Consider the following 26,285-nt stretch of genomic DNA (forward strand, 5'->3'; position numbering starts at 1 on the left):
AAAATAAAACAGGTAGTGCCCCAAATCTCTAATTAATATTTTTGTCTCTTGAGACTACATTTTACTAGGTAGCCAGGCTGGCTTCCAACTCATGATCCTTTTCCCTCAGTCTCTGGAGGATCACAGGCTACCACCGAACAAGCTGAACTACTACTATTCAGATAAAAGTAGTTTCAGTAAAGTGGACTACAAAATAAAAAGTGACCTCAGTCAGGGATGATGGTATATGCCTTTAGCAGAAGCAGTGGATAATGAGTTCTAGGCCAGCAAGAACTATATAATGAGACCCTACCTTAAAAAAAAATGTATGGGGGGGAGGTGTGTGTGAGGGAAGGGGCTCTCTGCTGAGAGTGGTGGCAAATGTCTATTACACACACCTTTAATCCTAGCATCTGGATTATTATAGTTGGACCCTGTCTCTCAAAACAAAACAAAACAAGGGCAGGGCAGCGGTGGCACATGCCTTTAATACCAAAACTCAGGAGGCAAGAAAGATTTCTGTGACTTTGAGACCAGCCTGCTGATCTACAGAGAGAGTTCCAGACAGGCTCCAAAACTACAGAAAGACCCTGCCTTAAAAAAAAAAAAAAATCACCAAAATCAAATGCATAAACAAACAAGACACTTGGCAGCACTATCTAAAACAGCATTCCCTGGCGGTACCCTCCCTATACAGGCTCATATCCTCCTTTATCCTTTTACTCTAGACTTATCAAATTTATCACAGAAGCTCAGGACATACAATTTCAGTTCCAAATGTACAAACCTCTTTTTACAGACAATACTAATGGTGGAGTGAAATCTCACTAACTCAAAATCATTCAGTTTAGGTAGACAGCTCAACTTCCTATACAAAGTTTAATGTTGAGCTTTCTGACCAAACAGTGTTGAGTCTTTTTTGGTTAGCTTGCTTTTGTTTTTTTAAGACAGGGTTTCTCTGTAGCCCTGGCTGTGTCAGAGCTAACTGTGTAGACTGGGCTGGCCTTGAACTCACAGACTCTATCCTGCTTCTGCCTTCTGAGGGCTGGAATTAAAGAGCTGTACCACCACCCCTGGCTAAAATTGCGTATTTATAAGGTAAAGGGAGTATCTACAAAAAGATGAATTAAGAGTAGACATTAGTAAGTATTAACTTATTACTTCTAAGAAGCTTCTTTCCCCAAATTATCTAATCCAGGTAGAAACAGAACTACTCAAGGTGACCAGAAGATGAAAGATACATCCTATATCTAAGTGTAAAGAAAGCCTTAAATTACTAATTATTATAATCTCTTGACGTTAACAGTAGTCCAAGCTGCCAAATTCATGAGAACCTTACCTCCTTTTCATATGATCCAACAGAAGGAAGATTTTCCCAGTCAAGTTATCAACTGCAGTCACTTTGTGAAATCTAGGCTACATTTTCAGCAAAACATATGATGCATAGCAATTCCTCTTTCACACAGAAAGAGATGTACATGGCCCTGCTAAAAATGCAGCCTAGTAAATCTGCATGTGAAGATGAACATGTTTATAAGTGCAATGTACTAGGTTATGTGAGGCTACTTTATGAGAAACGTGTATAGTCAATATCTTGCAAGCCTAGAGAGTGATCCTGTGTATATAAGGTATAGAAAAAGCAGCTCACTTAATCCTTTCTCGCCAGAAGTACGGATTTTCCCGGAACGACAACAATTGTTGGCAATGGTCGCACCAAAATAATGCCGGCGCCAGTGAGTTAACCACCTCTGTCCTCTTTTCACCTATTATATTTTTCATGCATCATCCAACTTCCCAACCATCTTCCTGCTTCTTCACAGAATGCACGCTAGGTTCACGTTTTTCTTCAGCACGAAGTTGAAAATGGAGTTGAGAAAAGGAGACACATGGTCAGCTGGTGATGTTAACAAGCTCCTTGCTGCCCTGAGAAGCTAGATGGAAATGGTTCAAGTTACAAGGGGGATCATCATCAGATCTGGGAGGACAAAGAGTAATTCATGAAGCTTCACTCCCTTCCCTCCCACCCTCTGACTTTTTTTTCTTTCTTTTCTTTTTCTTTTGGATGATCCCTATAGTCTGTCTTCACAGCAAAACCAAGATTAAAGAGTATGAAGTAATCTTGTTCAGTTCTTTACTCCATCCAATGCAGAAATGACAAGTAGAATACATGTCCAGTAATGTTATAGTAGCCCCAAAAGATCAGGAAGAGTTAGAATGGCCAAAAGATCCACAATCAATGCTTTTTAGTATGAACTAAATATCAGTAACTAACACAGTATTTGGCCACAGGTCTTAGTAAGGTTGAAAGAATAAGACATTTTTGCTTCAGCTAAGGTTTACTTGAACACATAGGTGAAGTAAGACAGAAGTAGTTAACTCTTTTAATGCCGGGATAGTATAGTATACAATAACCACATTAAACCAGTATGTTTCTCTAAAACATGTACAATTTATCAATTCTTGACTTCAGACTGCTAACCAAATGCTAAAAGTTAAAGACAATAGTAATCAGAATTTAGAAACCAGACTCATGGTAAAAGCTAACTAAAAGAAAAATTAACAACCCCAACATCAATATGTAACAAAACATCACAGTTCACAGTAAGTAAAGATGCCCAAACAAGTTTTTAAAAAAAGAGATTTCTATTTAATTACTTCTTTGATGTTAAGAACTCTGATAAAAACAAAGTATGAGGCCGGGCGGTGGTGGCGCACGCCTTTAATCCCAGCACTCGGGAGGCAGAGGCAGGCGGATCTCTGTGAGTTCGAGACCAGCCTGGTCTACAAGAGCTAGTTCCAGGACAGGCTCCAAAAAAAACCAGAGAAACCCTGTCTCGAAAAACCACAAAAAAACAACAAAAAAAACCCCACAAAGTATGAAATTTAAGAATTTGTTTATTTGTGTTTTTGTTTGTTTGTTTGTTTTTCATGACAGGGTTCCTCTGTAGCTTTTGGAGCCTGTCCTGGAACTTGCTCTGTAGACCAGGCTGGCCTCGAACTCACAGAGATCCACCTGTTTCTGCCTCCCAAGCGCTGGGATTAAAGGTGTACACCACCACCACCGGTTAAGAATGTATTTTAAATATAAATAAAAATGTAAACCTAAAGTCAAGAAGATCATTAATCTACACATTATTGTAAAATAACTCTGGTCATCGAGTTAGGGCTGAACAATGGGTGTTCAGAGAGTAAAGTTAATTATTCCAGTTCTATCTAAACACACACATTTACAATCACAGATACAAACTAATACACAGATATCAAAAGCCTTACATTTTATAGATTTTTAAAAATTTTATTTATTTTTATTTTATGTGCACTTCTGTTTTGCCTGTGTGAAATTGGAGCTGCAACAAGAGTTATAGACAGTTGTGAGCCACCATGTGGGCACTGGGGATTGAACCCTGGTCCTCTGGAAGAGCAGTCAGTGCTCTTAACCATTGAGCTATCTCTCTAGTCCCATCTTACAGATTTTAAAACAAATATGAGATTATAACAATATGAGATTTCTTGGCAAACCAACGGCTCTACATTAGCATTCTCTCTTATGAAACTATAGCTTTATATGATTTTCCCATGTTCTTTTGTGTACCTGCTTCTACCTCTACCTTCATTACTAAATTATATCCATCATGCAGACTCTGTTGTCACCTCCAAACATCCGAGAAACTTCTTTTAGGACCCTTGTGCTGTCACAAAGCAGGCTTTAACTAAATAAAGGTCCAACAAGTGACCATCCTATTATCTCTCATCTAACTGCAATTCTAATTCCTTATATCTGATACATGGCATTACAAACAGACTTACTATCAACACTCCTTTTATATTTACTCATCTATTTTTATTATTGTTGTTTTGCTTTGTTTTTCGAGACAGGGTTTTGCTGTAGCTTTTAAGCCTGTCCTGGAACTAGCTCCTGTAGACCAGGCTAGCCTTAGCTCACAGAGATCCGCCTGCCTCTGCCTCCCGAGTGCTGGGATTAAAGGCGTGCACCACTACCACCCAAATCCTTTTATATTTATTTAAAAAATTCAGGTTTCGCATTCAATAAAGCCGAATTTATGCTAAATTTTAAGTGATCTAAGAGTAACTTACATAAGTAAAAACACAGACTGATATATGCAAATATCTCAACAGGGTAAGCAGAAAGCACCTCACCCAACCAATTACCCACTGGGTTCTGTCTAAGTTCTACAGGGTCAAATCACATGATCTAATGTGATAAGCTTTGTGGTTTCACCTTGCTACAAAAACAAAACCAAACAAAACAAAACTGGATTGCTATTTATCTGATTGTTTCAATTCTGAGAGAAGAAAGGATGAACAGAAAACAAAAGATAGGAAATAACTTGTTCCCATAGGGTCTTTAGAACCTGGATTCCAGACCCAGAACACTTAAACTGAAGAGAACCATTAGTTCAAATTTTTATACATCCACACTTATTCAAGATCCAGACTGGGTTTTCTGAAAGGCAAATTCTACACATCTTATTGCATTCCTTATCAAGAATAAGTATACATACAAATACAAATACACACACACACACACACATCTACCTTCCTCTGCCTCCAAAGGCATGTACCACCACTTGGCTATATATTGAGATAAACTGAGATATTTATTGGTCTCTGGATGTATACCAGGCTGGCCTTAAACTCAGAGATCCTCTGGCCTCTGCCTCCCCAAGTGCTGGGATTAAAGGAGTGCACCAAGCTTGGCTTCCCCTCCAGACAACATGTTTTGTTTATTTAAAAAAAAAAAAAAAAACTTAAGTATAGGCCTATTTAAAAAACAAAGGGAAATGAACTAGTGTTATGTTGTTTTTTCTAGAATAAAATTTCATAATCATAACAAAAAGTTCCTAAATTAGCAGGGGTTTCCAAAGAATTTCATGGTTAATTTTCTCTTAACCCATTCAGCTGATTTCCAATTAATTTAAACATCTGCTGTCATTGCATACAAATTAAGTTTAACACTAAAAAGATTTTGCTTTGTTTACTTTTACAAGAAGAGCCCTTAAATTAATAAAATCACCAATATGTATTTTTCCCAGTGAGAGAAAAAGGGCAACAATCTGGATAATAGTCTGACTGGTATGGCTTCAGAACACTAGAGGCATTTATCATTAAATCTAATTACCTAAGAGATTACAGTCCACTTTTCAGAAATACTCATGGCTAGAGATGCTGTCAGTTTTATTCAGGTTTGCAGCAGTCTCATTCTGAGTAATCAGTTACATTAACAAAAAAGAAAAAGAAAAAAAGAAAAGAAAAAAAATATTTTCTTACCTTTAGGTCTTTCCAGCTGTCTAGCAGCTTGGTGGCCAAATCACTTATATCCACTGTTTTATCAGGTGGTTCTTGGCTCCTCTCACTTTCAACATCAGACACACCCTCCTCTTCATCTTGGGATTGTGTTTCCTCAGCAATAGTTTCTTCTAGTTTTGTGCCACTGCTTTCTTTGAGCTCTGCATCGACGTCAGCCTCTGGTTCAGATGCGGGTAATTTATTCCCTTCGGTGCTAGTTTCACTCTCAACTTTGGACTCACACAGCTGTTGTGCTAGTAGCTGTTGTGACTGCAAGTCGTCGTCGTCTTCTACAGTGACAGTTTCTAATTGATCAAGGTCCTCTTTGCCATCCTTGCATTCCAGCTCACTGGTTACATCTGAGATCGCACTGTCCATGCTATTTTCACTTATAATTTTAAGCCTGCGAAACATGAGTTTCTTGGGAGTCTCTGTATCCACTTCTGTGCTCAGCTTGATGGAAGGATCAGGTGTATTAAGCGGTGTGTGAGCACGTGATGTATTCTCACTGGAATATCCATCGCCTTCACTTAACTGAGGGACAGCAGTCTTGGTCTGAGACCAGCGTTGAATAATGGGAAGTACTTTGCTTTCTTCCAACATATTTTTAGTAGCAATAGGTAAATGCTCCAATGTCTTTATAATCTGATTAAACATAATAAAAAATTAATCTTATTATTTGTACAGCTCTTTTTTTCATTTTCCGAGAAAAGGTTTCTTTGTAGTTCTGGAGCCTGTCCTGGAACTAGCTCTTGTAGACCAGTCTGGCCTCGAACTCACAGAGATTCACCTGCCTCTGCCTCCCGAGTGCTGGTATTAAAGTTGTACGCCACCACCGCCCAGCTTTACAGCTAACCTTTTAAACAGGTAAGAATTCATAGAAGAAATACTGCATTTTGGGTACTGTCTTACTAAATTAAGACCTATGTCTTCACAAATATAGATGCAGTTGAAGGTTATAACATTATTTCCTTTTAACAAAAAACTTTAATTTAGTCTGATCTACAATAAAAAAGTATAGAGTAATGACATGACCACTCAACCACTATGTGTGACTGATAAATACTCTCTACAAGGAAAGAATTCCCAAAACTATGCAGCTTAAAAAAAAAAGTACTAGGCCTCATTTCCAGTCTCCTTTTCTATAAAATATAGCCAGGTGTTGGTGCACACCTTACTTTAATCCCAGGACTTGGGGAGACAGAAGCAGGTGGATCTCTCTGTGAGTTTGAGGCCAGCCTGGTCTGCCTACAGAGCGAGTTCTAGCACAGCCAGAGATTCATAGAAAAACCTTGACTAAAAACAATTAATTAATTAATTGAAAAGTGTTTTTATTGCATAACTGACTTTGGGGTTATAATACAAACTATGATTTTTTTAAAAAGCTACCTATCAGGAGCTGGAGAGATGGCTCAGCAGTTTAGAGCACTGGTTGCTTGCTCTTCCAGAAGTCCTCAGTTCAATTCCCAGCAACCACATGATGGCTCACAACCATCTACATGATGTAGGATTCCCCTCTGTATGCTGTGAATACCATTAGCTAATAAAGGACTGCTTTGGACCTATAGCAGATCAGAGCTAGGCAGGAAAAACTAAACTGAATGCTGGGAGAAAGGAGGTGGAGTAAGGGAGAAACCATGAAGCTCTGCCAAAGACAGACAAGATGAAACTTTATGCAGTAAGCCACAGCCACATGGCGATACACAGATTAATAGAAATGGGTAAAATTAATATGTAAGAGTTAGCCAATAAGAAGCTAGAGCTAATGGGCCAAGGAGTGACTTAATACAGCTTCTGTGTGATTATTTCGGGGCTAAGTGGCCAGGAACTAACTAGCGGCCTCTTTGCTATTATCTACAGTGGAATCTGATACCCTCTTCTCAAAGTTGTACATGCAAATAGAGCACTCATGTACATTAAAATAAATAAATTAAAAAAACCTACCTGTCAAAGGTCAGAAAAATACTAATTTTATGGTAAACTAAATTTTATAGTAAACACTGCAAATCCACTAATAATGCTACCAATTAATCTTACTTAGACCTTTGAATAGACATCTTTGATTTTCAGAATATTCTAATTCTTGTCAATTTTTAAGAACTCCAAAATTCAAATTTTCTGTGTGTTCCCATAATTTAAAAGTAACTGTCTTAGCAATAAACTGAATTACTATCATGTTATATTTCACTTAAAGTTCCCAGTACATAAAGCTGACTTGAAGATGCTACAGGGAGTCAGGTGGTGGCGGCCCGTGCCTTTAATCCCAGCACTTGGGTGGCAGAGGCAGATGAACCTCTGTGAGTTCGAAGCCAGTCTGATCTAGTGAGTTCAGGGATAGCCAAGGCAATACAGAAATAGCCTGTCTCAACCAAAAAACAAAAAGATACTATAAGAAAAATCAAAAGCCAACTTACTACCAAAGCAAAATATATGTAAATTTATAGCTACAGAAATGATATAGGTGTAATAAATATTTTTATTATTTGGTATTAATCTCATAGTATTAAATTAATAATCACCCATGTCACAGCCCCTCCAACAAAGCAATCAAAGGAAGCGGTTCTAAGAAATGTGGGCCTATGTGAACTGACCTCTTCCTGAAGTTTCTGGTTACTTTCCCGGCCATCACCAAGCTCTGCCATCCAGATCCACAGCAAAGACAACCCATGACGCTCCAGAAACGACTTGAGACAGGACTGAGAGTGTGTGTTCTGTCACGGGAGGAAAAGAGCATGATGTAAAGTGTCAGGGAGGCAATGACAGTCAAACGTTACAAGAGGCCATGGTGAGAATTAAGAGTTTGCTTCAATCAGTGCACACAAACATACATACATCCTAGAAACTCCATTTTTATTAACTACAATTAATACATCTAACAAATACAATAAAAATTTATTATCTAAAAATTTTGTCCTTTACTGTATTTTTGTCAAGCTCATTCCTAATTATCTGCTACTGCCTCCCTCCCCATCTCACTGTTTTACTTCTTTCCAACGAGAACCTCTTCTCTTTTACTTTTAAGTCTCTTATAAATTTAATTAAAGGAACAAAACTACACAACTGAAAACAGTATCTCTGATGGTGGTTCACACCTTTAGTCCCAGCTCTTGGGTGGCAGAGGCAGGTGTATCTCTGATTTTGAGGCCAAACTGGTCTATAGGGGAAGTTCCAGGATAGCCAGCAATACACAGAGAAACCCTGTCTTGGAAAAAAATACACGTACACACATTCTGATAGTACACTTGGACTTAAAGTGGAAAATAATTACTCTATTATCATATCGTTTGCAATAAAATTCAGTCCTGGTCCTGTCAAGATGATTCAAGCAGTTACAGGTGCTTGCCTGTAAGCCTAATGACCCAAACTCAATCCCCAAGTCTCACGTGGTCAAAGGAGAGAACTGGATCTTCCACTAATCTCCACAGGTATGCACCCACACACATACAAAAAAAAAGGAAAAGTAACAACTCAAAAAATAAATAAGGAAGTAAGTAAATACATAAATGCCCCTAGATTTTTTTTAGATAATTTTTTTATTATCTGTTTCTTATGTCATACTTAGTAAACTGGAATACATGAGATGACTGCTAAAAATCTTTCTTTGATTTCTTTTGAGATCCTATAGTAAAATAGTTTTGATACATTAGTTACTGGTAGGAAAGGAGAAAGCTATAACAAGTACCATGAATTATTACAATAAAAGCAATCCCAGCATGTGCTTTTAACTGAAGGGAAAAGCAAATCAACTCTGCTGTTAATAATATGCAACTGGCTAGCCATTTTCAAGGGTATAAGCTTTCAAAATCCTAAATAACTTGCATGTCCGTTTAAAACAAGATAAACTTTTCTCTAACAGCCAGAATGTAGTTTAAGTGTCCCACCCCAAATTCAGAAATAGAAATAAATTAGTATTAAAGTGCTTACCTGAATGAGCTTGAGACAAGTAAGTTTCTGTTCCAGAGTTTCAATTCTAACCATGAGCCGGGATAAACTGAGAACCTGGTTTTTATCAGAGAGGCCCTCACCATTTTCCATCAGCGCTTCTAGCTCTCCATCCACCTACCACAGCAAAGAAAATATCTAGTTATAAAACAAGTACAAACCAGTCATTTATTCAAACAATGGGGAAAAAATGCTCAGTTTCACAAGCAATTTAGAAAATGAAAAGTAAGATCACAAGGAAAGAACCATGCTAGTAGACTAGTTGAGGGTGGGGGGGATACAGGGAACACACACACACACAACACCATTCCTGTATTATTAGCAATGGAAGTTGAGGTAGACGATTATGAACTCCTCAAGCCCACGCTAGGCAAGTAAGGAGGGGGGAAGGGAAGGAGGGAGGGAGGGAGGGAGGAAGGGAGGGAGGAAGAAAAGCAGGTATAAACACAATATCTGATGATATAAAATTACTGTTGAAAAACAAATTAGCTAGAAGTGGTGGAGATTAAATAAACAAAGAAATATAAATTGATAAAAATCAATCTGAAAAGCATTTCCTTCATTCAACTATGTGAATAAGAAATTATTTCAGGCTTGGGGATATGGTTCAAGGCTCCGGGTTTAGTTCCCCAGCACTCTGCATTACTGGACAGGGTGAATCAGGCCTATAACCCAAGATCTCAGGAAATTGAAGCAGGAGATTTTCAAGTTTTGAGGCCTAACGAGGCGATAGAATAAGTGCCAGATCAGTGACATGCCTCAGTGTGTAAAGACAAAGACACTTGCTTCATGTCTAACAAACTAAATTCTATCCCACAGGGTAGAAAAAGAAAATGAATGCCTGCAACTGTCATCAGACTTCGCGAGGCACAGCCCCTGCCCCCCCCCCCCACACACACCAAATACAACAAAAACAAGAAAAGAAAAGGAGAAACTGGATGGGAAAGGATAAGTGAAGCAGGAAAATAGATTATGTCATTCAAATATATACTTTCACACGTTAATCTGCAATTTAAGATAATGTAAAATTTAAAGACTGCCGTGTAGAGCTGGAGAGATGGCTCAGAAGTTAAAAACCCTAGGTGCTCTTCCAGAGGACCTACGTGGTGATTCACAACAGTATGTAATGCTAATTTCAGGGGGTCTGATGCTCTCTTCTGGCCCCATAGGCACCAGACTCATGTGGTACACAGACACACAAGCAGGTAAAACACTCATACACATAAAACTAATGTTCTTTAAAAAGCTGGCCTAGCCGGGTATGATGGCCCACGTCTTTAATTGTAGTAATCAGGAGCATAGACATGTGGATCTCTGAGTTTGAGGCAAGCCTGGTCTGCAGAGTGAGTTCCAGGACAGCCAGGGATAAACAGAGAAACCCTGTCTCCAAAAACAAAAACAAAGCAAAATGCTAACAAAAATATAAAATAAAGAACCCAGGGGGCTGGAGAGATGGCTCAGAGGTTAAGAGTATTGCTTCCTCTTCCAAAGGTCCTGAGTTAATTTCCAGCAACCACATGGTGGCTCACAACCATCTGTAATGGGGTCTGGTGCCCTCTTCTGGCCTGCAGGCATACACACAGAATACTGCATACATTGGGGCTGGAGAGATGGCTCAGTGGTTAAGAGCATTGCCTGCTCTTCCAAAGGTCCTGAGTTCATTTCCCAGCAACCACATGGTGGCTCACAACCATCTGTAATGAGGTCTGGTGCCCTCTTCTGGCCTGCAGACAGAACATTGTATACATAATAAATAAATAAATATTTTTTAAAAAAGAATACTGCATACATAATAAATAAATATTTAAAAAAAAAAAAGAACCCAAAGCACTGCTAAAAACACAAAAGAGAAGCCGGGCGGTGGTGGCACACGCCTTTAATCCCAGCACTCGGGAAGCAAAGGCAGGCGGATCTCTGTGAGTTCGAGGCCAGCCTGGTCTACAAGAGTTAGTTCCAGGACAGGAACCAAAAGCTACGGAGAAACCCTGTCTCGAAAATCCAAAAAAAAAAACAAAAAAACAAAAAACAAAAAAAACCACAAAACAGTTGTATTTCCTTTGCCCAGCAATTCCACTAAGAATAAAACACAGAAAACCTTCTGCACATGAGCACCAGGAAATGCCTACAGTGCTCAATACAGTCACATTCATGATGGCAAAAACAAACAACCAGGGCTGGGGAGATGGCTTGGTAGTGAAGAGTACTAGATGCTCTTCCAGAGATTCTGAGTTCAATTCCCAGCAACCACACTGTGGCTCACAACCATCTGTAATGAGATCTGATGCCCTTTTCTGGCCTGCAGGCATAGACGCAGGAAGAACACTGAATATATAATAAATAAATATTAATTAATTAAAAAAAAAACAAATGCTCCAAATGTGTACAACATAGTTAAACTGGTATGTTTATTCAATGAAAAACATATGGGGCAAGTTAGATGGCTCAGAAGGTAAAGGTGCTTGCTTCCAAGACCTTAGTTTGATTCCTGAGACCAACTTGTAAATAGAGAACAGACTCCTGCAAACTGTCCTTTAACCTTCATACTTGTAGAATGTGTGTGTGCACACACACAACCCTGAACGAAGACAAGCTTAGAAAAAGTATGAGCCAAGGAATTTTCGGCATACTTTAGAAGTTTCCAGTATTTTATTATAATCTCCATTAAAATGAAATAAAAACAGTCAGCTACAACTCTTTTCCAATAATATTTCATCAAAAGCCAGATTATCCTTTACATTAAACAGGCTATTTCCTTAAAACTTTTATCCTAAATTCTGAAAAACAGACGGCACACTTACTGAATCCTTCTTTCGAGAGCGCTCCTTTTTCATCTTCCCTCCTGCTGCTCTGATGCTGACTCTGTTTTCTCCTCCCAGGTAACCCCGGCAGTTAGCTGATCCACAGAAACATTTCTGAGCTTCTTTGCTGTTATTAAGGAAAGAAAAGCATGTAAAAGTGAGAGCACATTAAGAATCATACCACTCTACAGGATATCAAAGTATTCATTAAAAGACTCTTTACAAACCTACTTCTAGAAATGTCTAAAAATTCCTTGTAAAAGATATTAATTCCTTTTTCACAACCACCCCTTCTCTCAATTTCTCTCTCTCATATATATATCTGTGTGCGTGTGTGTGAGAGAGAGAGAGAGAGAGAAAGAGAGAGAAAGAGAGAGAAAGAGAGAGAGAGAGAGACAGACAGACAGACTAGAGATTCAATCCATGGATTCCACAAATTGGACAAGAGTCCTACTAGTAAGCTTTATTTCCAGTCCCTTTTCTACTTTCTATTTCTCAGACAGTTTCTCCAAATTACCCAGCCTAGCTTTGACTACAGCTCCTCTGCCTCAGCGTCCCATGTATTGGGATTACAGGCCTGCACCATCTGTACTGGTTACATTATTTCCCTAATCTTTTATCACTTATTTGATAAAACAAGTCAATTACTTAATGACTTCTCAATTTATAACACTACTTATTGATGCATGAAAATAAGAGACTATTTACATGTTTGTGCTAGATAGAATAAAATTCCTTACACAGCTTAGACAATTATCATTTATGTATGTTTATTTGGTACACCAAAAAGATCCATTTATTATTAAAAAAACATAAAATACAGCATCATCAAGCCACTCAAAAGGAAACATTTGATTTAAAAATGTATCATATTCAATGGCCTCTTGCAATACCAAATATAGTAATAATTAATTAAATGAAACCATGGAGACAAGGAAAAAGGTAGAAAAGAATAATGATTTAAGTCTATGGGCCTGGATAGAAACTACCTTTGCAATTTGTGCCCAAAGTTACCAGAAGAAAAATAAATGAATACTTTAAAAGTACATGGATAGACTTAGCATGCGCGTGCGTGTGTGCATGCGTGCGTGTGTCTGTGTGTGTGTGTGTGTGTGTGTGTGTGTGTGTGTGTGTGTGTGTGTGTGTGTAGAGACAGAGAGTATCAATCAGAGGGGGAAAAAATCACTTTATAAACAAAGTGACATGTCCAGTTTCTTTGCCCTGAGAAAAGGATAATCTAAGCACAGAAAAACTGTAGGAATCCACTTAGAATCCGATCTGTAACTTATCTCCTGAATACATGACAAGAAAAGCAAGTAGTCAGAACAGAATACTCCTTGGCATTTGTGCTGGTTTGTAAGGAGAGAATCAGTCTCAAAACTGAAAGAATCTCAAAGATGACTAAACTCTGAAATATGAAATACGTAAAGGAATATCTGAAACAATGTTAGTACTAAGAAAAGAATCCAATGGTAAGAAACACTGGACAAAGTAAGAAAATTGCACCTTGTCCTGAAGGGATTAAAATATCCAGGAAGCAGAGTCTGTGTAACTTTTAACATAAGCATCAAAAGTGGCAAGTTTACAAAGATATAATCTGGGGAGGAGGACACTGTTTAGTTTTATAGTTTACTTGACATTCCCACCCCTGAACTTTATTGGTTTTATTTATCTTTGATCCTTTTGCCTTTTGAGTGTGGGGAAGACAAGCATGTACCACTTTGCCTTGCTAAAATAACAGTTACACTATAGAGCCCTGGCTGGCTTGGAATTTCCTATGCAGTATGCAGACCCAGGCTAGCCTTGTGCTCAGAGTCCACCTGCCTTGACCTCCCAACTGCTGGAACCAGAGTACACCACCAAACCCAAACTTCAAAAAGTTATTAATTTTTATTTTATTTGCATTCATGTTTTGCCTGTATGAGAGTGTTGAATTCCTTGGACCCAAATTGAGTTACAGAAAGTTATGAGCTGCCAATAATTGGCAGTGCTAGGACTTGCACTCAAGTTCTCTGGAAAAACAGCCAGCAATCTTAACCTCTCTTAGCCATCTCTCCAACTTCCAAAAGTATTAATCTGGGGGGCTGGAGAGATGGCTCAGAGGTTAAGAGCATTGCCTGCTCTTCCAAAGGTCCTGAGTTCAATTCCCAGCAACCACATGGTGGCTCACAACCATCTGTAATGGGGTCTGGTGCCCTCTTCTGGCCTGCAGCCATACACACAGACAGAATATTGTATACATAATAGATATAGATAGATAGATAGATAGATAGATAGATAGATAGATAGATAGATAGATAGATAGACAGACAGACAGACAGATAGATAGATATTTTTTTAAAAAGGTACACAGCCGGGCGATGGTGGCGCACGCCTTTAATCCCAGCACTCGGGAGGCAGAGGCAGGCGGATCTCTGTGAGTTCGAGACCAGCTTGGTCTACAGAGCTAGTTCCAGGAAAAGCTCCAAAGCCAGAGAAACCCTGTCTCGAAAAACCAAAAAAAAAAAAAAAAAAGTACACAATCTGGTATAGGTAAAATAAAATTAGCCAAGAGTTGATAAAAGATAGATAAATAAGGACATTATACTCTTCACACACGTATGTTCAGAGTTGGCATTTCTATAATGAATGAGTTTCGAGTCTTTTTTTATTTTTTTAAGAAAGGGTCGCATGGGCTATCCTCAACTTGATACACAGACACAAGTAACCTTGAAGTTCTGATCCTACTACCTCCACCTCCAACATCAGCAGCTCTCAACCTGTGAGCCATAACCCCTTTGGAGGTGAATCAATCCTTTCCAAGGGGTGTCACCTAAGACCACTGAAAAACACATATTTACATTACGACTCACAACAGTAGCAAAACTGCAGTTTTGAAGTAGCAACAAAAATAACTTTATGGTTGGGAGTCACCACATTATGAGCAACTATATTGGACTGCAGTCTTAGGAAGGTTGAGAACCACTGTCCTACATGAGGCATGCACTACCACACTGTATTTTTTATACAGTGCTGGGAACTATATTTGAACCAGGGCTTTATGGATGCTAGGAAAGCACTCCACCGACTGAACTACATCCTCGACCCTATAGTAAAGTTTTATTATATTGAGCTCAGAGGAACATTACATAGTTTCTATACTGTAAATTCATTAATGGCCAGAAAGATCACAATAGGAAAAGCAAAATGATGACATACCATAGATGAGAATTGATATCTCTTTAACTGAAAATCCATTTTCCATATTAAAAGTAACAAAATAGAATAAAACCATTACTTACCCATATCTTTGGAACTGATAGTCAAATGTTAACTCTGAACCCGAAGGAACTAGCTTGGTGGTAAAAAATCCAACCCTCAGTTGTCCATTCACAGTCCACTGGAATGTTTTGAAAAGAACAGATATTAGTAACTGATTAATGTTCGTGCATGATATGTACAAAGGCCATCACCTGGGTAAATTATGCATATAGATCTTTACATAATAAGTGTTTTCTCAAAGCAAATAGGTTGATTTTTCCTTAAATACACTAACCAACTATCATTCTCATTTAATAGACTGTAAGATTCAGTATCTATAAATCTTGGCTGAATACAATAAGATGAACTGCTACTGACTGGAGAATGTAGCCAAATGGAAAGCACTTGATTAGCAAATACAAGGCCCAGCATTTACTCTCTAGCACAGCAAAAAAAAAACAAGAAAAAAATGCTGCTTTTTAAACTTACATACATTTATATATATGAGAGCTCATTTAATCTTTAAAAAAAAAATTAGGGGATTCTTGGTGTCACTAAGTATTATAAACTGAGTTCAATTCCTAGTATCAAACCCTGGTCTTGTAAAGAATAGAAAGTACTCTTAACTGCTGAGTCCAACCCACCTTGCACTTTCTTTTGAAGCAGGGTCTCTCTTGTTTCTGCCACTTAGCCACAGACTAGCTAATCCACAAGTTTCCAAGTCATTCCCTTGTCTGCACTTCCCACCCTGCTATAGGAGTGCTAGATTTAGATGCCAACTGCCACATCTGACTTTTTAAATTATGGAGTCCAGATATCCAAACTTAGGTAGGTCATCAGATTTGTACAAGCACTTTTCTTCATTGAATTCATCTTCCTCCTTGTCCCCATAGCTTATTTAACTTGGAATTTATTTTTATTTTAATTTTTTAAAAGAATTAATTTTATTCTGTGTATGGGTGTTTTGCTAGCAAGTATGCCGACAGAGGTCAGACAAAGGCATCATTAGATCACCTGGAGCTGGAGTTATCATGTATATTGTGAAGCACCCAGGTAAATCTAACACCCTCTTCTGTACTCTGTAGGCACTGTGCACACACCTAGTGTACAGACAGATACACAAGCAAAGCACCTACAGATATAACAAATTTTTAAATAAAAGAAAAACTACAAAAAAAAGAGTCTGAATATGACAATAGTCATTGGACTTGGTGAAAATTAAGTTTGAATTATGGTATTTTTGAAATAGAATCTAAATTAATTATAGGTAAGGAAACAATAAAACATACTATTTTCTGGGCTGGACTTCAGACTAGAAAAAGTATAGTTGCAAAAAAATATTAAAAGGCGGGCTAGAGAGATGGCTCAGTAGTTAAGAGCACTGCCTGTTCTTCCAAAGGTCCTGAGTTCAATTCCCAGCAACCACATGGTGGCTCACAACCATCTGTAATGAGGTCTGGTCAGCAGGCATACAAACAGACAGAATACTGTATACATAATAAATAAATATTTAAAAAAATATTAAAAGGCTGGAAAGATGACTCATCAGCAAAAAGCATTTGCTAGCAAGCAATCAACTGAATTTAATCCCGTGTAAACACATGGTAAAATATTCAACTCCTGCAAGATTTCCTCCAACCTCTACATGCATATGCGTGCACACACACACACACACACACATACGAGAGCATACATATGTGCACACACACCAGACAACATAAATATTACTTTAAAAAGTAAATAAAATTATAGTAAAGTCTTTTGATTAATCAGAATTCCCTTGGACATTATCACTGAATTACAGTTATTACACACTACACTAAAAAAACACTTGGAGAAGGCAAGTGAGTACTGTATATGGGCAAACACTACTATTTTTGCAATGCTATATTTTTGTGTTTTTATAAATCTAAATTAATTCTAAAATAAAAATAAAGTAAAACAAAAAGAAATTAAGAGTACTTCTGAAAACATTAATCTTGAATAAATATTTCAAAATTTAAATAAATTTGTATCAACTTACTTTTTGCGTTTCACAGTTTGGCTCACAGCTATGATTCATGAAACGAGAGCAATTCCCCTTTTGAGTGGCATCTATTATCTGGGGTAAAGAAGGTAATTTTTTAAAGAGTTTTAAAATAAGATCTTAAAATATCCATGCATTTTGAAAAGGCAAGCAACCATTAAGGCAATTTTAAGGTATAAACCACACATCCCTTTGCCTCTTGCCCTATTTTAGAGAAGTTTCTGTAACAAAGTAATAGTTAACTGCCCTTTTGGAAGATTTCTGAATACAGAAAGGCAAAATTATCTCATGGGGCAGTTGTTTGCCTAGAATGTAGAAATCCTGGGCTCAACCCTTAATACTTCATAAAACCAGGCATAGTAGCACACACCTGTAATCCTAAAAATTGAGGCGGAGGCAGGAGGATCAGAAGTTCAAGGTCATCCTGTTTTATTTGCCAAGTTCTTTAATCCCAGCACTTGGGAGGTGGGGCAGGAGGATCACTGAAAATCCAAACTAGCCTGCTGAGTTCTAGGTAAGCCGAAGCTACGAGTGAGACAGTCTCAAAACATAACAGAAAATGTCATCTCTCTTACCTACTTCTAGCTATTTCTTACATTTACTGCATGCATTTCAATCTCATATGTGAAATAATTACTTCTGAAACAAGTGCTGTGACACAGTTCAATACCTCTATAACCTGAGTATGTGTTCAAATCTGACAGGTCATATCCAGAGTGATAGGTCCCTAGACTTAGCATTTCTACCTCGACTATAAAGGCAGATATAAGGATCTAAGCCACAAACTGAAGAGATTTACAAAAATGCAAAACACTTCTTTAACATGTCATTTCACACAAAAAGTTTTGTGAGAAACTATTTTTATAGAGTTGTTATTTGTATCAGCAAGTAACATGCTCATGAATATTACTTTTAAATATAATGACGGACATTTCTAAATTTCTCAGCATTAAAATATAACACACATAAAAACATTCTAGGGAATGTTTTAAAAGTTGTCATATGAAGCATGTATGCTTGTATTTACATATAAACACCACCCTCTCCCATCGTTTCATAAACAAATACAAACTATGTATTTTTCTGATCCTTTCTGTTTTGTTTTGAGACAAGAGTATTACGTAGTACCAGCTGGCCTCAAATTCCCTATCTAGATAGTCTTGAACTCCTGATCTTCTCCCCAGTGCTGAAATTATAGGCCCTGGTCACTATAACTGACTACTTAATTTTTTCATTTCTTCTAGCCCCAATTTTTGTTACTTTAATGATCAATCAGTATACAACACACCCCATTACCAATGCAACAGTTTCCATGTGTTTCAAAATAAACACTGCTCACCTCATCATTTTTCAGAGCCATGAAATAATAGTGGATGTTTTTGTTCCGTGCATATTCTTTCACCCGCGCCTTAAACTCTTTATGGTCAAGTACCTCTCCACAGTATTCCAAGACGAAGGTGTTCCTTCAAAACAAGAAGAATAACACTTCCAGCCTAGGAACTATACTGAAAATTTACAAGATGAAACAAAACTAAGAAATATTTCAAAAATATTTATCATATACTCATTACAGTGGCTGGCCTTGAACCTGAGATCCCCTGCTTCAGTCCCTTGAGTAGTATACATCATCTACTGCTTTGCTAAAATACCTCTTTTCTTTAAAATACCACGGAGTCTAAGAAACTTTTAAACTGTACAAGATAGGAAAGAGCACTGAAGAAACTATGCATGTTGACAACTGTCAGGAAAAATTCAACACGGCAGCAGTCCTTCTCCGCTGCCCTTACTTTCATAGTTCTTTTAATGATAATCAAATCTGTCTCTGGCTTCTTGGCTGGTCTCACTGCCCAGAATACATATCAGGAACTTGCATAATACAGCTGTACAAAATTGCAATAGAGGAGCTTTATTTATGCAAAGAGACATTCCCAAGAATAACCCAAGATAACTGTTTCTTTTACACCAGAAAACAATAAAAGGCAGTGAAGGAAAGTAAGGGGAGAGGAAGAAACTATCCATATAAAGCAACATCCATGCCTTCAGACCTGAATTTGGCCTAAAGACCAAATGGCAAGTTGCTTAAGTCTGCTATGAACAAGGATAATGAAGTGTCACAAGTAACCTCCAATGAGGTCTTGTGAAATAATAGCAACTTATATAATGTATACTCTACAGCCAACTGGAAATCATAACATTGTAATATGTCTGCATGCTTTTCAGACATACAGCATACGGCAGGCCATTTAGGAAATGTTTAGAATAAAGGTTGAGAAAACTATACTCTGTAAGAATGAAAGACAAACTTTATTCTTACAGAAGTGAACTTGTTCAGGGCCTGTAATAAATACAGCAAAGGTTTAAATAAATGAATACTACTACGGACATCTAACACCTAAGGGATATTTAAGAAGACACTAAAAAGCCAGGTAGTGGTGGCTTATGCCTTTAATCCCAGAACTTGGGAGGCAGATGCAGGTGAATCTCTGTGAGTTCAAGGCCAGCCTGGTTTACTAGAGCTAGTTCCAGGACAGGCTACAAAGCAGCAGAGAAACCCTATCTTGGAAAACCAAAATAAAATAAAATAAAAGACACTGGTGAGCTCAAAAATGGCAAACTACAAACCCTGGACCAAGTAATGAAAGAATAATTAATTCTCTTATGACTCAACTACAGACCTGACATCTTTCATATATATTCATTTATTTTATGCGATTAGTCTTTTGCATGCAGTTCTTTGTGCCATGTGCATGCCTGGTGCTCACTAAGGTTAGAAAAGGGAATCAAATCCCCTAAAGCCAGAGTTACAGATGGTTGTAAGCTGTCAAATAAAATATGCTCTAATGAAACAATTTTAAGAATATAAACAGGGCAATGAGATGTCTCAGGAGGTAAAGATACTTATGTCAGTATGACCTCCTGAGTTCAATACCTGAAGCACACATAACAGAAGAAAAAAACTTGTTCCCCCACAAGTTTCTTGTCCTCTGACCTCCACATACAGACACAAATAAAAACAAAAAGTGAACCATTTGGTTTTGTTTATCAAATATTGCTATAATCAGTGTGTTTACTAAAGCTACCCTGCCAACTGATAAGAGTTCTTTCTTAAAAAATATTAAAATCGGGCAGTGGTGGCACATGCCTTTAATTCCAGCACTTGGGAAGCAGAGGCAGGATAATCCTTGTGAGTTCAAGGCCAGTTTGGTCTACAGAGTGAGTTCCAGGGCAGCCAGGACTGTTACATAGAGAAACCCTGCCTCAGAAGAAAAAAAAAATTAAACAAGTGAAATAAATGAGAGGGCATAGGATAGCACCTAATCTCAACCTTTAAGAGACTGAGACAGGATATCTTTCTCATGTTGTAGGACAACCTGGACTACAGTATGAGATCCTGGATGAAAAAACCATAAGTACTAAATAAAAGAGAGGAAAAGCAACAATTGCATAAAAAGTAAGACTCAGTTCGGCGAGGTGGCACGCATATTTAATCCCAGCAACTGGGATATGAACACAGGAAGATCCCTGTGAGTTCAAGGCCAGTCTGGTCTACAGAATGAGACCCTGTCTCAATAAACAACAAAACTCAATTAGGCACAGAAAATACAGTAAATAAATATATTTTTGGAACAGCCATGGCAAACATGTTTAGATCTCAGTAATAACAATCTAATTACTCATGGCTAAACCTAAAAAGTTAAATTATTATTTTATAATCAATATTTGAGGAGCTAGAGACAGAGTTCAGCAATCAAGAACACTGGCTACTCTTCCAGAGGACCAACATTCCAGCAACCAAAATGGCAGCTCACAACCATATGTAATTCTAATTCCATGGGATCCAATACACTTTTCTGACTTCTTCTGGCACTAGGTATAAGTGGTAGACAGACATACATTGAAGCAAAACATATATACATATAAAGTAAAAATAATCAAGCCTAAGATGTTTCTTTCTAATGAAAGAACTGTATCCTTTGTAATATATAATAATGACAAAATTTGAAGATCTACATAGGTTGTCCTGTGAATGATGGTTAACTGCTAAGAAATACTTTACATAGGACCCTCACTTATGAAAAAGCAAATTCTCCTCACTAAACCTGATCACAGATGCTATGTGACGTGGGTCATATGACATATAATACAGAGTTTAAAGAAATCAGATCATCTGCCCAAAGTCAGAGTTCCATCCAGCCTAGGATTCAAACCCCACCAGAATGATTACCTGCCCTTTTTTTGTTTTGTTTTGTTTTTGGAGACATGTTCTCTCTGTGTAGCTCCGATTGGCCTGGAACTCGTTTTTTTTTTTTTTTTTGGTTTTTCGAGACAGGGTTTCTCTGTGGCTTTGGAGCCTGTCCTGGAACTAGCTCAGTAGACCAGGCTGGTCTCGAACTCACAGAGATCCGCCTGCCTCTGCCTCCCGAGTGCTGGGATTAAAGGCGTGCGCCACCACCGCCCGGCTTGGAACTCGTTCTGTAGACCAGACTGGTGTCAAACTCAGAGATCCACCTGCCTCTGCCTCCCTAGAACTAGGATCAAAGCCGTGTGCCACCACCATCTGGTCAAAATGAGACTTTTTATTTATTTTCTAGAAGTCATTCTAACAAAGTCATTCTACATAATAACCATTACTAAACTCCACTGAAATAAACCTTTTTCCTACAAAATGCCTAACCAAATTCAATAACACAAAATGAAGTGAAAGCTGATTGAAACCAAACTTACGAAGGAAGATCCTTGGCAGCTCGTAAGCCCCAGCCTTTCTTTTCTGTAAGTATAACTTCCACATCTGCATGCTGCTTTCTCTGAAACCGTCTATTCGAACAATAATCTCCATTTGGACATCGAGAGGAACTGAAATGAGAAATGGGTAAAAGATAATACCTATATCATCAAAAAAGAAATTTAAAATAAAGTGCCTACTTACACTTATAAGACTGGCCTGAAACTCTTACAGATTTGCCTGCTCTTCCTCTAAGTGCTGGGATAAAAAGTATGCACCGCCTAAACTAGTAATTTTTCCACGTTAAAATAGTCAGGCTGGAGAGATTGACTAGCTCTTCTTCCAGAAAATCTGAATTCACACTTCAGCACACACATGGCAACTAACAACCATCTTTAACTCCAGTTCCAGGGCGTCTTCTTTTGGCTTCCACATGTACCAGGCATGCACTTAGTATGCAGATATAAATACAAACAAAAACATCCATACACATAAAAAATAAAATAAGAAAAAAATGTTTTCATCAATCAGATTAGTTTTAAAACTATCAACCAAAATAAATAAATAAATAAATAAAATGCCGAGTGGTGGTGGCGCATGCCTTTAATCCCAGCACTCGGGAGGCAGAGGCAGGCGGATCTCTGTGAGTTCGAGACCAGCCTGGTCTACAAGAGCTAGTTCCAGGACAGGCTCCAAAACCACAGAGAAACTCTGTCTCGAAAAAACCAAAAAATAAAAAATAAAACTAGCAAGTGGCAGTAGTGGTGCACGCCTTTAATCCCAACACTCAGGAGGCAGAGGCAGACAGATCTCTGTGAGTTTGAGGCTACAGAGCGAGTTCCAGGACAGAAAGGACTAAAAAGAGAAACTCTAGATCAAAAAAAAAAACAAAAATAAAATAAAGAAACCAATTTATCAAACATTTTTAGACAGGCATGGTGGTACACAACATCAATCCTATCAATGGGAGGCAGAGAAGTAGGTAAATCTCATGAGTTCTAGGCCTGGCGAGTCTATATAGCGTGTTAAAAAACAGAATAAAAAAAGGGGGGGGCGCCATTTTAAGTGCAGAGATATTTAACATTTTATAAACTATACTAATCAAGTATGTACTAGCAGAAGGTTACTATGGTCAACAAAGAACAGAAAACACGGTGGGTTTGGCTGGGGAGTAGTGACGCATGACTTTAATCTCAACACTCAGGAGGCAGAGGCAGGCAAATCTCTATGTTTGAGGCCAGCCTGGTCTACAGAGAGAGCTCCAGAACAGCTAGAGCTATATAGAGAAAACCTGTCTTGAAGGGAAAAAAAACACAAATTAGGTAGGTTTGTGTGTGTACAAAATTCTGATTAGGTCTGATTATATAAAGTATACATAGTATTTTTTACTTCAATATATAATATACATATATTACACTATGTATAAAATACTGTACTATATAAAATATTATACTATATAAAAATACTATGTATATATTGTATATATATATAATACTTATGTCTGTATTATACACATTAATATTTCTGAGAATACAATGGGACAGAGGTTTGGGAAAAGGTACTTCACCTTTTGCATTTTCAAATTTTAGTGTTTTATTTTATACTCAAAGTTTAAAATTACCACAATTTATTCCACAGGGCATAAGTATTACAAAAGTAAAAGGAGGACTTAAGTAAATGTAGTAGTAGAGGCTGTCATGGTGGCATACAAACCTTAACCCCAGCGCCCCAGAGGCAGAGGCAGGTGGACCTCTGTGTGTTTGAGGTCAGCTTGGTCTATACAGGGAGTTCCAAGGCAGCTAAAGCTACATAATAGATATTATTTCAAAAGTCAAAAAGAAATGAAGGTAAGGAAGGGAGGGGAAAAAGCAGCAATAGAATGTTAGTATTAGAAATAGAACTGTTTCATATAGAACTTATGTGCCAGATGCTATAATCTAATGAGCAATACAGAAGAATTTGTCTTAGTATCTGTTTTCTACTAAATTCTGAAGATTTTATTGCTTATAAATACTCATTTACATATAGGGAAAAGGTTAAAATTATACCCTTCATTAATTATTTCTTATTTAGAGACACATACTAGGAAAGTAAGAACAAAGTAGAGTATTGTACTTACCACTCAATCATGAGGAGACGATTAAGGCAGTCTTCTCCACAGGCTACTTCTCCTTGAGCTCTCTCATCTTTGGAGAGAGGTGCGCACTCACACTGCATCCGCTTAATATCCCGATGGGATTTATTCTTCTTTCTATTGGGTAGAATTTCATGAGATTTCGTGACGTAAGTCTCTTGAAGATAATATATTCAACCAAATAAGTACTGAACCTCAGTTTCTTATTTACTTCTGTAAGTCTACCAATCAAAAGGAAGGCCCCCCCACAACCTCACCCCATCCCACAACCCCTCCCCCCTAAAAAAAGAGGAGAAGGAGAAAAGAGAATGAGATGATGAAAATGATCTAGTTGTCAACATTTGCTAAATAAAAGCCAGATGTGGTGGTAGATGTGGTGGTATAAATAATCCAAGCTGTTCAGGAGCCTGAGGGAAAGACACAAAATTCAAGGCGTGGCTAAACCATGAGTGCCAAGTCCAGCCAGAACAATTTAAGATCCTGTATGGAGCCCAGGGGATAGAGAATTCTGGAAACAAAGTCTGGGGAATATAGCTAGCTCAGAAAAGCACTTGCTAATAGCATACAAATAGGCCCTAGGCTCAATTTCTCAGTACCACAGGAAGGAGGGAAGGAGAGAAAGGAGTATGTGGCAATGAGGGGAAGAAATGAGTTTAAGTCTTCTCATCTTGAAATTCAACCCTTACTTTCTAGTTGAGATCAAATCACACCAAGTTTAGGAGAAAACAGAAAGGTTTGTAAGTTTCCAATAATGAGGTGGCTGGCTGGCCAGCCTTTATCACAGCACTCTTAAGAATCGAAGGCAATGGTCTACAAGAGCTAGATCCAGGACAGGCTCCAAAGCCACAGAGAAACCCTGTCTCGAAAAACCAAAAAAAAAAATAAATAAAAAAGAATCGAAGGCAAGAAGTCTTGGGTTCTACAGGCTCAGGGAAATAATACCAACTGCTAAATAAAAGTTTGTATGAAAGGCTTGAGAAATGGTTCAGTGGTTGAGAGCACTGGCTGCTCTTCCAGAGGTCCTGACTTCAATTCCCAGCACCCACATGGAGGCTCACAACTATTTAAAATAGGATCTGATGCACTCTTCAGGTATGCAGGTATACATGCAGAATGCTCATATACATGAAGTATAAATAAAATCAAAGTTTGTATGAGGCTAGAGGGATGGCTCAATAGTAAGAAGCACTTGTTCTTTTGCAGAGGAAGAGGACTCTAAATCTGACTCAAAGCACCAACGTGGTGGCTTACAGCTGTCCATAACTCCAGTTCCAGTGCCCTTTTATGGCCTCGAGAAGCACCAGACACACAGGAGAAGTGCATTTATACACATAAAACAAAAGTAAATCTACGGGTTTTTTTGTAGGTATAAAATTCTGTCTCAAAAAAGTCAGGCAATTGTGGCACACACTTTTAATCCCAGCACTTAGGAGGCAGAACAGGTGCATTTCTGAGTTTCTGGCGAGCCTCGTCTACAAAGCAAGTTCCAGGACAGCCAGGACTGTTGCACAAAGAAATCCTGTCTTGAAAAAAAAAAAATTTAATCAAGAGCTTTAGTTCAACCAGATCCAGGTACAGTGGCACATGCCTATAATCCCAGCACTAGGGAGGCTGAGGCAAAAATACCAGTTTTATACCAGCCTTGGTTACTTAGCAAACTCTAAGCCAGCCTGCTGTTTCACAAGAGAAAGAGTGTGTATATAACTGAATCAAATCTTTTATGAGACTCCTTAGTGGTATACATCAAACTTGTATACATCTGTTTAAAAAGTGTAGTACTAGCTCAAGAAGAGGCAAAGGCAGGAGGATAGAAAGATCAAAAGAGATCTGGGTCAGTCCAGATAATATAATGAGACATAATCTCAAAAATAAATGCAAAAGCCGGGCGGTGGTGGCGCACGCCTTTAATCCCAGCACTCGGGAGGCAGAGGCAGGCGGATCTCTGTGAGTTCGAGACCAGCCTGTTCTACAAGAGCTAGTTCCAGGATAGGCTCCAAAAAAAACCAGAGAAACCCTGTCTCGAAAAACCAAAAATAAATAAATAAATGCAAAAATCTAAAAGAATAATCAAATAAAGATTTCAGAAGCAAATGTTTCTCAAAAAAGCATTCTGGTAGAAGAATTAGGCTAACCAAG

General features: G+C 38.1%; 1 protein-coding gene across 5 annotated transcripts in view; it reads right to left on the minus strand.

Moving 5' to 3' along the window:
* Setd2 (SET domain containing 2, histone lysine methyltransferase) overlaps positions 1–26,285 on the minus strand; it is a 96,429-nt gene that overhangs the window by 49,418 nt on the left and 20,726 nt on the right. For 4 of the 5 annotated variants that reach the window (XR_012909947.1, XM_075964424.1, XM_075964423.1 and 1 more), the window contains 9 exons: positions 24,135–24,266; positions 22,018–22,146; positions 18,632–18,755; positions 17,290–17,367; positions 15,308–15,405; positions 12,027–12,153; positions 9,211–9,345; positions 7,878–7,997; positions 5,269–5,931 (listed from right to left, as the gene is read on the minus strand). Coding sequence is in view for 3 of the 5 variants with exons in the window: in XM_075964424.1 (XP_075820539.1) it covers positions 5,269–5,931; positions 7,878–7,997; positions 9,211–9,345; positions 12,027–12,153; positions 15,308–15,405; positions 17,290–17,367; positions 18,632–18,755; positions 22,018–22,146; positions 24,135–24,266 (1,606 nt within the window). In the remaining 2 variants the exon portion in view is untranslated. Of the gene's footprint in view, positions 1–1,627; positions 1,911–5,268; positions 5,932–7,877; positions 7,998–9,210; positions 9,346–12,026; positions 12,154–15,307; positions 15,406–17,289; positions 17,368–18,631; positions 18,756–22,017; positions 22,147–24,134; positions 24,267–26,285 lie in introns of all 5 variants that reach the window. The other variant, XR_012909948.1, reaches the window with a different exon arrangement.

Source organism: Microtus pennsylvanicus, chromosome 3, assembly GCF_037038515.1.
Source record: "Microtus pennsylvanicus isolate mMicPen1 chromosome 3, mMicPen1.hap1, whole genome shotgun sequence".
In the NCBI taxonomy this organism is placed as follows: Eukaryota; Metazoa; Chordata; class Mammalia; order Rodentia; family Cricetidae; genus Microtus; species Microtus pennsylvanicus.